The 16,009-nt window shown below is 37.3% G+C and overlaps 1 protein-coding gene across 2 annotated transcripts; it reads left to right on the forward strand.

Annotated features, from left to right (window-relative positions):
- The first annotated feature begins 3,450 nt into the window (after positions 1 to 3,450).
- On the forward strand, positions 3,451 to 14,076 carry LOC131245384 (protein LIGHT-DEPENDENT SHORT HYPOCOTYLS 10-like). Of its 2 annotated transcripts, none has more exons than XM_058244822.1 (2): positions 3,451 to 4,189; positions 13,899 to 14,076. In XM_058244822.1, exon 1 carries the CDS (start codon positions 3,628 to 3,630, stop codon positions 4,162 to 4,164), a length of 537 nt encoding a protein of 178 aa, XP_058100805.1. In that variant the 5' UTR covers positions 3,451 to 3,627; the 3' UTR covers positions 4,165 to 4,189; positions 13,899 to 14,076. The 2 variants fall into 2 exon arrangements, with proteins under 2 accessions (XP_058100805.1, XP_058100806.1); XM_058244823.1 differs by lacking the exon at positions 13,899 to 14,076 and adding an exon at positions 12,123 to 13,255.
- The last annotated feature ends 1,933 nt before the right edge of the window (positions 14,077 to 16,009 follow it).

Raw genomic sequence — 16,009 nt, forward strand, 5'->3', positions numbered from 1 at the left:
AAAGGGCAAAAGCATATAGCCCGACCAAAGGCCGTAGCCATGGGACCAACGAGGTGACTAGGACCCGGTTCATATGCATGCAGCACGTATTATCTTTTCTGCGTACCTACAGTCCCCAAAGAATAAAATCCTCTATGTCATGGAAAGCAGGACTATCCTTTTAGTTTGGTTCGGGGCATGTCCGATCTACAGTGAGGCCCACCTGGTTACCCTTCTAATTTGAGAAAGCCCCCATAATAAACATCTGCATTCCGACATGCATGTGCATGTGCATGCATGCCGTATAAAGCCATACATAAAGCTTCCAGCAGCCGGGGTCACTTTTTCTACGCTACCAGCAATTCTACGGGAGATTCGGGAGCGGATTAGGTGTTACCCTGGAAACACGTCAGTGGGTGTTACCCTGACCGTGTGGGGCTCACCTTGATTATTATTTTATATATCCACTCCGTCCATACGTTTTTCCAGATTATTATAAGTATGATCCTAAAAATTAAGGAGATTAAAACTCAGATGAACTACACCACTTGATATAGTGGTGATTAAAAATTAGATACCTCTTGTGGACTACCAAATTTTTGGATCAATCTGATCTTTAAATTTTCTAGTGATATAAGTATTTTTTACATTATCAACAGTTTGGATGGAAAATAAACATTAAGATGAACCCTAGGAAGTTTTAATGGTGGGCGTTAAATCACCAATATTTCCTGTAGTGTGGTCTACCTGAGATTTTGATCTGCTTAACTTTTTGGATCAAGTCCTAGAATGATTTCTAAAAACGGATGGACAGCGTGGATATACATTAAATCATCAAGGTCGGCCCCAAGATTAGGGTAACAGCCACTGACGTGTTACCCGGGGAATACCTAATCCGCTCCCCAATTCTATACGCTTGAGGAGCCCTGCCCATCCATGCATCCAAAGGCCGGCATAGAGAAAATGTGGATACTTTCAGTGATCTGATCTTTTCATCTGGTTATAAATCGTAATTTTATATTTTATTTCTGAAATTAGATGGTTTAGATTCCCACATCGGACACAATATACAAATAAATCTGACGGTTAAGAATGATTGTTCCAACCGTCGATTGTTTTTGGTAATCTGTGGCCTAGCTTAGGTGGTAGATGGCCTGATTTTAAGGAAAAATAATAATTTATATAGTATATACAATCTGATGGAAAGATCGGATCACGCATGCATCACATATTGATATGGTTGCACCTGGCTGTGCAGGGCTCCACACGCGTGTAGAGTTAGCGTACCTCCTCTTAGGAATGGGAGAGGATTAGGTGCGGCCCCGGCCATATTCACCATGGTACGTCCGTGACCATTCAGCCCACCTGGATGTATATATTCTATATTCACGCCGACCATCCGTTTTTCCATCTTCTATTACGATCCGATTACAAAAATAAATAGATCCAAATCTCAGGTAGACCATAAAAAAGTAAATATTAGTAAATAACCATTAAAAGAATTTTGTAGTCCAAAAAGGTTTATATAAACCTGATATTCATCTTATCCCTTAATCCAGGTATTTTTGACATTATTAACAGGTTGGATGGAAACAAAAATTACGGTATACCCGTGTAAGTTTTCAATGGTGATCATTCAATTGCCACGTATTCCTATGCTATGGTTCACCTGAGATTTTTATATGCTTCATTTCGGGATCAAGCCCAAAAAGGATCCGGTAAAATAGATGGAAGGCGTTGATATAGAATACATAAATCAAGGTTGGCCTCACAGTCAGGGCCGCGCGGTGTTGGGTGGAGCCGGGGCTTCACCTAATCCGCTCCCCGATTGGAATGATCATATACAAGCCTGGGTATGATAAGCTAACCATGCCGCCACCTGTTTTCCGCCAAAATTATCGTGACTGTCCGCCATCCGATCCGTGCAGACGGTGGTCCACAACATAAACCTCATGAAATAATTTTTGTCCATATCATTCGTTTGTGAGCCACAAATGCATATTGGGTTAGATCCGTGGCCGTCCATAGTATAAAAGAGGTAGACAGCCATTGGATCATACTGATTTTTGCACAATATAATCTTCATCAAGTGACCCACCTTTTACTGAGCTCAGATGTCGGAAAATATTATATTTTGGAGGGAAAAGAGGTGCAGCATAGTAAGCTTAGCATGCCGGGGTTCCATGTGATCGTTCTTCTTAAAAATTATTATCAGATTACTGATGGAGGGTTTGATCATTCCACACGCGTGTAATGCTTACACATCCAGATTCGGGCACCAATTCAAACATGAAACACGTGTGTGAGATCTGAACTTCACTTAAGGTTGGAAATAATGCTCAGCTCTTCTGTCTAAAAACCCAGACAATTTTCAAATTTCAGGTGGGCTGCAAGGTACAAAAAGTAATTGACCGTTAAATTTTCTTGGAGCTATTCATTTGTTTCGTACGATGTGCCGACCTGAGGCGTGTGAAATAGTCTGATTTCTATGTCGGTGGATCTAAACAGATCATCTCAGCTGATGGAAAGCTCAGATCTCAAACATCTGTCATTTTATGACACTTGCGCCCAGGTGTGGATGCGTCCAGCTCCCACACGCGTGTAGAATTAATAAAAATTCAGTGGTGATAGTAACTGTATCATTAAAAAAAACCCTGTGAGTCAACCCACTAATCGAGAATTTGATTTTGGTCTCTCGGTGGGGTTTTGCTAGCGTACGGTGGCCCCATACCACGGTTTGGTACAGTGGCTGATTTCCGCTCCCGAATTGCAACCTTATATTTATATCAGAACCGTTCATGTTCTCAATACAACCATATAAAAGCTATAATCATAAAATCATATTTCATTGATGATCCTCACCTTTGAATATGACTCATTAAATATTCATCTTCATAGCCAATCACCCGTTCAACAAATGGTGCTTACTGGGTAGCATAGAATCCACAACATGAACGGTTGAGATCATCATGTAAAATGCAATTCAGGGGTGAAAACCAGCCACCTTACTATACTGCATCGAGAAACAACCGGCTTCGAGTTAACGGGGTCAACTCGCCCGAGTCATGCAAGCAAGTTAGCTTAATTTCAAACCTGTGTTAAGGACCCTATTTACACCCACCTTGTTTGAATGATACACCTTTTCTCCTACTTTTGGTAATACAATGCAAAATAAAGGAAAATCACGTCGAGTCTAAGTCACTAACAAAACCCATTTGCACGAAGTCGCATTAACAGAATCCAGTTGCAGCAAGTGAACTGTTTTCAAATCGAGTCACTAACAAAACCCAGTTGTACTGAGGCGGTCCCCTTCAACATCAAATGGCTAACCGAACTGGGTTGGACCGAGTGGTCTGTTTACAAACCATGGTTGCAACAGTGTGAAGGATGGTGACAACGATCACAAAGATGAGAGGAGTACAATAATTGTGATTACATAGGACAATGTAAATAAAATTAATAGTAGTAATAGGAAAGTTAAAAACAAAAGCAAGAGAGGGAGAAAAAGAGGAAGAAAAGCACCTAGGAAGGGCCATGGCATGTCACCTCAATAAGACTCAGATGTGATTTCCATCTTCCTCCATTGAACTCCACTTCCCTTTCCTCCATTTCCTTTAATTGCCCTCTCCTTCACAAGAAATTAACCATATGAATCCATCGTCGATGGCAGGGGGGTCTGGAGAAGGATCATCACGGCCTGCCGAAGAGCAGCGACCGGTGCAACCATCAGTTCAGCTAAGCCGCTACGAGTCGCAAAAACGGAGGGACTGGAATACTTTCGGCCAATACTTGAAGAATCAAAGGCCCCCAGTTCCACTGGCCCAGTGTAACTGTGCCCACGTACTTGAATTCCTTCGGTATCTCGACCAATTTGGAAAGACTAAGGTTCACTTGCATGGATGTGCCTTCTTTGGGCAATCGGAGCCACCGGCGCCTTGTACTTGCCCACTTAAACAAGCTTGGGGCAGCCTCGATGCGCTTATCGGCCGCCTCCGCGCTGCTTATGAAGAGAACGGTGGGTCGCCGGAGACAAACCCATTTGGTGGAGGCCAAATCCGTGTCTATCTGCGTGAGGTGAAGGACTCCCAGGCTAAGGCGCGTGGGATCCCTTATAAGAAGAAGAAAAAGAGGGTCCGACGCAGCATCAGTGAGGAAGATCGCAAGCCCATCGTGCAGTCCTCTTGAGTTCCTTCACCGTCACCAGAAAATGGTAAACTTTTTAAGATTTGTCTAGCTAGGTATAGCTTCATTAGAAGATGGATATGGAAGATTCAAAACTCAAATTATATCAACTTAAAAAGAAATAATAATAATAATAATAAAGAAATATGGTAGTGTAATAGACTGCAAGGTGGGCCACTTGATCTATGTTCTTGATTTTCCTTCGAAACCTTCAATTCAATCCCATGGTTTGGTTAAAGGAAGGAAAAAGAGGAGTAAATGAAAAACCATGTGTGATGTTTTCCTATTTCTCTGTCTCTTGCCTTTGTATTTGCTTTTTGTTATTTTAGGTTATTTGCGACACTGCATGATATTGTGCCCCCCATGGATGGTATGTGATATGAGATATTAATCCATTTCATGATATGTTGAATTGAAGTCTGAAGCTTTGATAAGTTCCATTTTAACTAAGATTAGAACTTCAATTCCTTATTAAAATACAGTAATGAGTGAACATTTTTTTGTTGGTTTAATTTTATACAATTGGTCAGGAACGTAGGTGCAGTAATATCTTATATTCATGGTATGTTTGGATGCACTATCAAATCAAAATGAAATTATTGATCTAATAAATTTCAAATAACCAATTTTTATGTCTTTAGGGCCTGTTTGGGTGCCATCTAAAAATGGTTCATCACATTTTAGTTAATCACAATTATGTATTAGAATCTAGAGATAATTATTTTGTACGGATTAAAAATAATCCTGATAACCAACAATTAACTATGATCTGTAATACATAATCAATATTAACCAAATGAGATGAACTTGCTTTAAGTGGCACCCAAACATGCCCTAAGCATTTATATTGGGGGCTACTTCCTACTATGAATACAAGGAAATACCAAAAGGGCCTGTTTGGCCAGACCGATCCCACGGTATTAGGAGGGATGGGTTCGCGATATCCCGGGATATGCATTACAAGCCAAACAGACCCGGTGAACTTGTCCCGGGATATAAGCAATCCCATTGATCATAAAACAATCCACTGGCATCACCATCATTGCCTTAAAATTGATCCTATCCCTTGGTTGGATGGATTGGAAGGTAAAATCCAGGGATATGTTGGGCGTGCCAAACAGACCCAGTGAACTTGTCCCGGGATATAGCAATCCCATGGATCTTAAACCAATCGACTGACACCACCATCATTACCTTAAAATCCATCCAATCCCTCCTAATCCCATGGGATTCGCCCAGCCAAACAGGTAGCATTTACCATATCCTCTTGAACTGAGGCTGCAGTTCGATGCGCAAGTGAATTAAATTGTGAGAATTCAGTTTAATAAGAGAAAATAGTGAAAGCTAATGATGTTTCCTTGTACTCATGATAAGGAAGTAGCCTTCAAATTGAGGGCACAATTATTTCAAATTCCAACTTGATTATTAAAAAACGAAAAGAAAAGATTGAAATTTGAAACCCAAATCACTAATATGAATTCTTAAGAAGAAAATTATGATTTGGTCAATTCCAATGTATTAAACTACATATTGCAATTCATTTAGAAAGTGCGTCCAAACACACCATTAATGTTCTAATTTCACTTCTCTCGAGGATCCAAAATTGGCCTCAGGGTCTTTATTTAGTGCAAAAAAACAACACCAGTCCTATTCTTCGTTACCTTTAACTTGGGTAGTTATATATGTGTAAAATCTCATTTAAGATATTAACAGTTAGATTACGTGTAAAGTCTCATTTAAGAGATTAGCAGTTAGATTAGCACTTACATTTCTTAAATAATATTACAAATACCTAAGAGATGGTGATGGCTCTTTCACGTACGTCCTCACATGATCAATTTCACACATGGTCGAAGTTCTTCAATAAGTGGGAGCGTGGTTGGTTTTTCAATTCGTGAATGTTGAGAAGTGCTCCAGTGCCCTCAGAGCACTGTAAGCTTTATTATGTTGCTAGTTCCATCAGGTCAGTTGGACAGTCGAATCAATTGATCTGAACTTTCCATTAGACCCATTACATATTTCATGGGCTACCACACAAAAAATTACCGTGACTGATTCTATTCCATCCTTGATTTGACCTTACTCTTACTTTTTTGTAGGCAACATTTTTCTACCCCATGGATTGGATGGTTAGGGCTGCCTAACAAATGTGATCCTTTAGAATCTTAAGTAATCCATGATGGTCACCAGCATATAGATGGATCAAATTGTTGATGAGACCTAGTGTAAACATTTTTGACCGTCCATAACTATTAATCAGATGGTTAAGATTGTCAGATCAGTGTCATGTGATAGTTGCACAGTGGCCCGTAAACTGTGTGCTGGAGCTAATGAACCATCTAGATTAATCGATAGGACTGTCCAACTGTCGCAATGCAACTAGGAGCACTATAACTTACAATGATCTAACAGAAATCGAGTATTTCTTGTATGTATCAATCAAATTCAAACATACTCTAGCCCATAAAGATGCTCTAGAATCCCTACCGTGCGGTAGAGTAGTCATCTTATTTATTAATTTGAATGTTTCATCATATTCCAAGCCACATTCTGTGTGAAACCTTCGGTGGCAAGTTTGGTTTCTACCATCCCTTTGAAACATATTTCAACTAATTGTTTTGCTAGCTCCCAACATATTCATCTAAATAGAAATGTGAAATAGCATTCTCAGACTAAAAGAAAGATTTATTTTTTTTTCCTGAGATATAGCACCCTCACTTTTACATATATGCCAAATACACCCATTGTTTTTAACTATTTCCAAATATTCGCGTATCTTTTTTGTCGTAGTTGAAAACACCCTACCATTACTTTTTACGATGGAAAAGTAACTATGGTTAGTTTTATAAAATGCCATTCATTACTTTTACTTTTTAGGTCGGAGAAAGTAACTATGGTTAATTTAATAAACTTTCCTTTGTAAATGATGTTTTACCCTAGTTAAAGTGGAATGGCATTTTGCCTAACTCTTCTTTTACCTCCTCTCTCTATCTCCTCAATGCCCTAATTAAAGTGAAAAGACCCATTCTGCAATATCCAAGTGGTTCTTCGAGGGCTTACATGGCCCACATTTGCAAGATCCAAACAATTCTTTACGGGCCCTTACATCGCTCTCTTTTTTTATTTACATTTGTGAGATCCAAGCGATTTAAGTTTAGTATGATTTGAAAGTCTAAATCATCTAACAATGGTATTCTCTAAGTTATGAATATCAATTAATAGTGACAAGGCACAAATATAAGCACTTAGAATCTCGCATCCACATGCCAACTCATCATCTATGAGTATTTGAAGATTGTAATAATCCGAATTATTTGACAATGGTGGAGACTATATTAGGAGTTGTTCGGAACTTTTCGGATCTTGCCTAAGGGTATATTTAGTTAGCTGTAAATTAATGTAAACAGAGATAAATAAGTAATGATGACTTACTTTGATATTTAAAACAATAAGGGTATTGATAGGCATGAATTTTAAAAAGATATGCACATAAATACTATGGGCCCCACCATGTTGTATGTGTTATATTCATGTTGTCCATTCATTTTTTTTAGATCATTTTAGGGCATGAGCCCAAAAATGAGTTAGATCCAAAACTTTTGCAACCCCCAATCAATGGTGGGCATTCAATCCCCACTGCTTTTTGTGGTGTGGTGCACTTGGGCTTTGGATCTACCTCATTTTTTTGGTTTATGCCCTAAAATAATTTGAAAAAATAAAAAATAAAAAATGAATGGGCAACATATATACAACACATACAACATGGTGGAGCTCACCTCTTCTTTTTTTTCTTTTTTTTTCAAAAAGATCATTTCATTGATTGACAAGATAACTTTACAGAGAGGGAGGGTACTCAAGCACAAAAAAATAGACCTTGAGCCCCAGAAAGAACAACTCATTCTCATTCGAGAAGGCCAAAGGGAAGGGGCCCTCCTATCATATCGAAGGAAAAATAAACAAAAAAATGGACTAGGAGGTGAGCACCACTCCTATCCCTGTCCTATACAGAACTAGTTCTCTCCGAGTTAGAAAAGGGAGGTCGGAAACTATAAGGAAAACTCTGTTTAACTGGTTAGCGCTGCCCCAGCAAGCTAGACTGTCAGCTACCCGGTTGGCCTCATGCAGGGAGTTCTTGATGGAAATGTTGCCAGCACTACGAAATGAGTCAAATTGATATTTCCAATAGAACACACTCTGAGGGGGGGGGGGGGGGGGGTCGAGTTTTTCCTAATTTGAGATGAAATTTCACTTTAAACCAAATAACAACCATTTATCATAATTATTTCTTTACCACCATTTATATGCATTTACAGCTAACCGAACTAGCCCTAAATGTGCCAAGTATGCAACAAGCCACAATATAAAAAAATCACTCGCATGACATTTGACAAGCACTATGGTCTAAGGGCAAAAACATCCCTTTTCTCTTGTTCATAATGGTTATGTCACAATTCTATCATGGTTTAGCAATGGAACTTATTTACAAAGTATTTTTCACAGTATATGAAATAGAGGGGGTTATATGAAAAAATTGAAACAATAAGGAGACATTTGGTGTATAACGAAAAGGAAGGGTGTTATACATCAAAGCCTTGAAAAATCAAGATGATGACATAATAAGATAAATAGGCAATTAAAACTTGGATTATAATAGTGATATTTTGTTTGAAGTGTAGCCAGTGTTCCGAGTATCGGCGATATTATTGATATATTGCCCATATTATTGATATCGTCAGGTCAGCAATACCAATTACACCATAAGTTACCATTTTTCAAGTATTTTCGAGATATCGCCATTATTGATATCATCAAGATATTGTCATTGTATCGTGTGTAAATTCTAGGAGTTGACTTGTATTAACAATATTATTTGGATAGTGTGTGTGTGTGTGTGTTATTTAGTAGAAAATTAACAAACACAAGAAAATCTTTTTTTTTTTTTTTTCAAAAACTGAAAAATTAAACTAAGTTGGGGGTAGATTTCGGCACCTCATCTCCATTCCTTGTGGATCAAATCTCTCTTTTGGGGAGAAATTGAGAAAGAGGAAAAAATGTCAGCATATACTATGAAAATTAGAAAGAAAGAAAAAAAAAAAAAAAAGAACACATTTTTTTTTATCTGATTGGGAAGTCAATTGCAATTTCTCTTCTCTAATTTTTGTAAATCAAAGTCCCTAATTTTGAGAGAAATCAAGTAAGGGGAAAATCATGTGTAAATACTTGAAAATCAGAAAAATATTCAAAAAATAGGAAATTCATTTTATTTCTAAAATCTTTAGGGATCTAGCTAGGGAGTTGATTTCGACCGCTCCTCTCGAGCTTTTGTAAATCAAATCCCTAATTTTTGGAGAAAATTTAAGAATAGGGAAAATGTGCATAAATATTATGGAAATCAGAAAAAAAAAATCATAATAAAAAATAAATTTTCAAATTTTAAAAGATTTTTGGGATCTAATTGGGGAGTGGATTTTAACTATTCTATTTTTTGAGAAAAAAATTTATTATTTAAAAATTCAAAATACAAAATAAAAAAACAAAAAAAAAAATGTTTTATTAAAAAACAGTGATATGTTTTATGAAACACGTATTTAATTTTAATATATATATATATATTTTAAATTTTAAAAAATTATGAAAAAATTATTTACTTTTAAAAAGTAATTATTCTATTTCATAATTATGTTTGTATGTATGATACACATATGTGTGAATGTGTACATTGATGGATGGATATATAGATGTATTATGCATGTATACATGGATCATGAATGCATGTTTGTATGCATGGATGGCTGAATGTATTGATGTATATATAAATGAATGGATATATAGATGGATAGATATGTATCATAATTTGTGTATATGCATGGATGCATAGATGTATTAGTGCGCATGTATGTATGAATGTATGAATGGATGGTTCGTTGGATGAATGGATGGATGGTTGAATGTTCGATGGATGGATGGATGGATGGATGGATGGATGGATAAATGGATGAGTGGTTGGATGAAAGGATGGATGAATCATATATGTATGTATGTATGCATGAATGGATGGATGCATATTTGTGAATGGATTGACGGATGGATCAATGGATATATTAATGTATATGTGTATGTATGCATAGATGGATGGACATGTATGCATACATGTATTTAAAAAAATTATTTAGAAATAACTTCAAGTGGTCATTGTGTCCCTAATGATGTTATTGGTATAAAATGAACTCATTTTGGTTACTATTACACTATTGTTTTATGACAACACATGCTTTAGGCCCTTACTAAATAGACCCTTATTATTTATATTTTTTTAACAATCCTTTATTCTTAAATATTTAAATATGCATATTTTAGCATTCTCTCCAAATTTCACTAAAAACTTCCACCATTTACTCCATGTTTCCCCATTGTTTCCCTCAGTCAACAATACATTTCCGATTATAGGTAATATTGTACGTGATATCGATACTTGTTTCCTTATCCCTATTTAGTGATACATATAATGATACTGATACCATGAACATTAAGTACAACGTAGCCTTAAAAGACACCATCAACTAACGAAAATAATATTAGTATAATCAACATAAGGGATTATCTACGTGAAGTACCTTGGTGGAGAACATACATGAAACATGTACCTCAATCCAAATATTGAAAAGTACTCCAATCATGGGAACCAATTTATTGTGGCCCCAAAATCGCATTGGTTGGATGATTTCACCCTCCGATCGCTAGGTATTTGTTTGTTGAATTGGTCAAATCACTAGTAATATTCATTTAATCACTTGATTGCTAACAATCCGACGGTAGGATCATCTGCTTACTGCTTCTATTTATGAGTGATAGCAGGGTCCACGATTTCGATGCTTGGATTGAGACACCTGTCTACCACTTTGTACATTGGCTATGCCCATGCATATAGCTCACCAATTGATACATCATAGGAAGACATACAAGGAAATCATGGATGAATAATCTTCACAATAACTGTTTGTGATCATTTGGATGAATGGAAATAGAGTCCTTGGAAAGAAAGTAGTTCTAACAAGGAAAGATTGTCCATGGAATTACATCCCTCATTGGGAGAATCCATGGAGATGCAAGATTTGTGTACTTGGGCAGGACGAGAAGAGGAATATAGTTTTCCACATAAAGATCTTCCGTAACTGATTGTTTCCATTCCAACCGACTCCTAAGAATGTAACGGTGTTTGCCCAAAGTAACAGTGGCAATGGGCTAGGTAGGCCTAATGGGTCCTCAAGCTTCATCCACATGGGTCGGGTATGGATTTTTTTTTTTTTTTTTAAGGCAAAATTATCTTTGATGAATATGATAATTACAATCGGGCTTCCTCAGGAGAAAAAGGAACTGGAGAAGCATATCATTATAAACACAAAAGACAATGCCGTAGAAAAACGATAGCCTTTAAGGACTCCCTACCCCAAAGGATTCCATGATCACCCCCAGGCCCACCTTATCAAGGAAGAGGAGGCCTCTGACCTGGGGAGGGAGATCTAAAAGATGACCAAAAAATAAGGAAGCTTGGTTCGCGCTACAGAAGCGAGTCAAGGTATCCGCTGGAGCATTCCCTTCCCTGAACATATGGGAAAAGACAATCTGACCTCTTATCTTAAGCCTGTCGATCCTGTTTACCCAATATTTCCATTTCCAACCTAGTTCAGCTTCTCCATTCAACACCTTCACCACTAGTTGCAATTCCAAATCAACTACGATGTTGGAGAAGCCCCTTGAGAGACAAAAGAAGATCCCATATGTTAAATGGGTGTGGGTATGGGATTGGGTATTAATTTGAGCCCAACAAGGCGTGGGTATACCTCATGTGGTTGAACCTGATTATATTATATTATATATTTATAGTATGCTTAACACTCCAATTAAGTTACTATTAATTACTATGAATTACTATTATTGATTAGGACATTTGTAATTTTCAGAACTGCAAGAAAAAGTGGCTGGTTCCTATACAACGTTTAGGTTAAATAAAGTCTACAAAACTTGGTATGTGGGACCATCATGATGGGTGCAATATGTATCTTATCCCACCAGTTCGACCAGGGCTCCTCATCATGAAAGCGGGCTTAAGGAGGATGACCAAATGTCAAGCTGATCGATGTGGACTACCAAATGAATTTGAGGTTTGTTGGGCCATTGTTATTAGTTTTATGTGCCGTGGAAAGTAGTGATAACTATGATCATGAACCTAAATGATCGCCTATATTTGGAATATATTATAATGCTATATTTAATGAGTGAGAACTTTATAATCTATTTTATTATCACAAGGATTGAAGAGAGGGATTCCTCTATATGTCCATAGGGAGTACGAGACCCGAAATAATGACTCCTAGTTGTTAGAGAGTTATGGTCCATAGTTCCCAAGTACCTTAAACGTTCATGACCATCTCAGCAAGGCTAGGGATCATGTAATCATGTCTTATGGTCATCTTGCATGATGGGAACCAATTATAAATTGGGATAGACATTTCCACATTTGACATCTTATGCATTTGCCCTACCTTATATCAGTGTGGGCGTTCCTTATATTTGTAGGTGTTTGTGTTTAGGCCTAATAGGATACTTACACTAGAGTATTGCATTAAGTCTTTGGTCTACGAGGCCCATCATGTTACGATCATAATGATTTGATCATATATTAACTTTTAATCCTTTGAACTGAGGATATATGGGGATTTCGAGGTTTTTAGAGTTGTGTGCCTTAAATCACTTTACAAGGTTACAAATGTAACTGAGATACATATACGGTTGGATGCATGCATTTAAAATATGGTTGAAGCCTGTATGTTCTAATATAGGATCCAATGTTTTGAAAGAGACATCTTAGTGGCTTAAATCTTGGTGATTGAACTATTCATCCGGTTGTTTTTAGTGGGGCCCAATACTTAAATGATTTTAAATGTGTTTGAAAGTTTTTAAATGTTGATATTTTATTTTCACTATTAAAAATAGTTTTATTGAACTTTGTGGATACCTGGCAGTTTAGATGCTAAGATCCATCCAGTGGGCTTATATGAGATTTAGGGGCCAATGATGGAAGCCATTATTAATGGAGGAATTTGATTAATTTAGGTACATAGATAAGTATGATGACAAGCTTTTGATGATTTAAGGCGTTATCAAAACCTGTGGAAGTGAAAAGTACTATAATTGAAAGGCACCCTAACTTCTTATAAATAGATCCTATCACAATTAGTTAGAGAGAGAGAGAGAGAGAGAGAGAGAGAGAGCTTGGATGTCCCTTCCCCTTTGAACGCCTAGAAAAAAGAAAAATAGAGAAAAGAAAAAATGGAAAAACCCATGTATATATGTAGTTCACTCTTGGGCAACATTCATATCTTATGCTCGTAATTCTATAGTCGAGACAGTCTATCTTCTCACCTCTTTAATGGGATTGATAAAGGAGAGACCTCCCTTACTAGAGGATCTATATAGACTTCATCAATAATCAAGGAACACAAATATCATATGAAACTCAACCCTTGATTTGCTTAGTTTTAGAATTTGATTTTATCCATACGGGAATTCTTTAAGGAATTTTAAAATCTAAAATTTATAAACTGTTAGAATTCCATATCTTGCCAAAACATCCTACAATTGTCCATTGTCTTCTATAGTATGCTTCCCTAAATGATTGGATGGTCCTTCATGGCTCATCCGGCCCATTGTCATGGTGGGGCTAACTTGATGTGCAGGTAGAACGGCATAAAGCATGCAAGGTTGGTTCCACACTCAAAGTGCCTCAAAAAGGAATTAGAAAGCAGAAGATAAAACTTTGATATTGTAACAAATTGTGATAGACTGGAGGTTGATTTGCAACACTATTGTATAATAACGTTAGTACATGTATGTATGGAGACTAAAGTTTTTTTCTTTTTCTTTTTCTTTTTTTAAAAAAAAAAAATATTAAATTATTAATGTTTACCCAACACCTTAATGGGTATGATTATGGGTGTCTATTGTAGGCCAGGCATGTGTATGGGGATGGGCATTAGTGTATTACCAAGTGATGGGTGTGGGTATTGGTGCCCATGTACCCAGCCCATTGCCACCTTAGCCCGGATTCCACCTCATGGGTTCGTTGTATTAGCGCAGAGTACTCTCAAAGTCATGAAGAAATTTTTAATTTTGTAAGACAATGAGTTGAACAATGGAACGGTAACCTTCTAAATTATTAAGAACTCCATCTTTATTATAAATGAGATTGATAAACGTCTCTCTCTCTCATTCAAATATTTCTTTAATTATGGTTTACTTTCATTCGTTTTGGCTTTCTCAAGATTCTGCAAGATTTTGTGGCTCCCACTAATGGTAAAGTATTATTATCATGTGATTGCCATGCATGTGATGTGTACAATAAGAAGTTGAAATTGATGTCCAAGTGCATGCATGCTTTTCTATTTGAAGAATGATTAGGTACGATCCAATGTATGTGAGCTCCTATATGGTCGAGCTTCTGTGCCGCCCACTGTGATGTACGCTTGTGGAATCCAAACTGTTCATCAGGTAATTCACCTCAATTTCACCATAAATCACGAAAATCAGGTCAATTCAAAGCTTGGGCAGGGCACACCACACTTAACAATGGAAAAATCACTCGTTAGACCTCTAAAATTCACATGATTTGGCCCACTGGATTTAATATCCTGTTGGGATGTCCCTTAGTCCTGGTGGGTGTCTGATTAATGGAATGTACATTACATATATAGCACTATTGGGGCTCGCGCAATCAAGAAGTTTCTATGGTGGGTGTCTCCCTCCCTATTGCTTCCCATTGTTCCCTGCAGTCACTCACATGATATTTTGTATTAGGTAGAATTTTTGATTGAGCCTTACATGGAAGGGCATCTAAATGATGGATAAGATCGTACAGACATATCACGGTGGACCCGACACAATTCAACCAATCGAAATTCACGTACGTCCAAACATGTGTGACCATTCCTGATGTAGAGCGAGTCGCAAACAATTTATTAGCCAAGATGGATCAGAAAAGGCCCGGTCAACGACAGAAGTGATCCGGACCGTCGGACTTTAGATCAGGCGTATCTCACAATCTAAAATGAGTTATCGGGCGTAAAATATATAATTTTGGGGTAGAACAAGCAACTTTAGCCACCCAACCCCATTATGCTGGGTTATGCAAGCTAGATTTGAGAAATATTCCTGGATCGATGGTTGTTTCCCTATTTTAATTTTGTTTTTACTATAACTAGTAAGTTTTAGTTTAATCATAACTCTTCATCTGTTGAGCTTTAGGAGTTGTGCCCAACATGAAAAGAGCTTAGAATAATTAGGAGAATGATTTGGTCAAGCCAAATAGGACACTATTTTTGGCCGAAAACCTTACACACTAGTAGACGACATCACGACAGTTTATAAATAGTAAGTTTACTATTTATAGTAAGTTGTGAATTCAAGGGGTTTTAGTTATAGTTTGCATTTGATTTCTCTCTCATTACTTAGTATCCCTACTTAAAGGGTTGTAAACTTGTTGATTTCATTCATTAATCAATTCCGAATTTTATAGAATTTATTTTTTATTTTGCTTGCTTTCTTTTTTGTGGATTTGAGAAGCCTCCGTGAGGAGTCTAGAGAAGTTCCATGAATTCGAAACAGTTATCCTCTTGAGGAATACGGTGCTCGACCTCATCACGTTCATCTCGTCGTCAATTCCCCTATAGATGGTGTCTAAGATTAGAACTTATACGTTAGGCATGTGCCAAAGTGGCATGAACGCGTAAGATTTGGCCATTATGAGGTGCGTCGAAGTTGGGTACGTCCATTACTTAGGGAAGCCACACGT

The sequence above is a fragment of the Magnolia sinica genome, chromosome 5, assembly GCF_029962835.1.
Source record: "Magnolia sinica isolate HGM2019 chromosome 5, MsV1, whole genome shotgun sequence".
In the NCBI taxonomy this organism is placed as follows: domain Eukaryota; kingdom Viridiplantae; phylum Streptophyta; class Magnoliopsida; order Magnoliales; family Magnoliaceae; genus Magnolia; species Magnolia sinica.

Bases quoted from the DNA above. Each gene is read 5' to 3' on its own strand.
- LOC131245384 (XM_058244822.1), top strand. From the start codon at position 3,628: ATGAATCCATCGTCGATGGCAGGGGGGTCTGGAGAAGGATCATCACGG.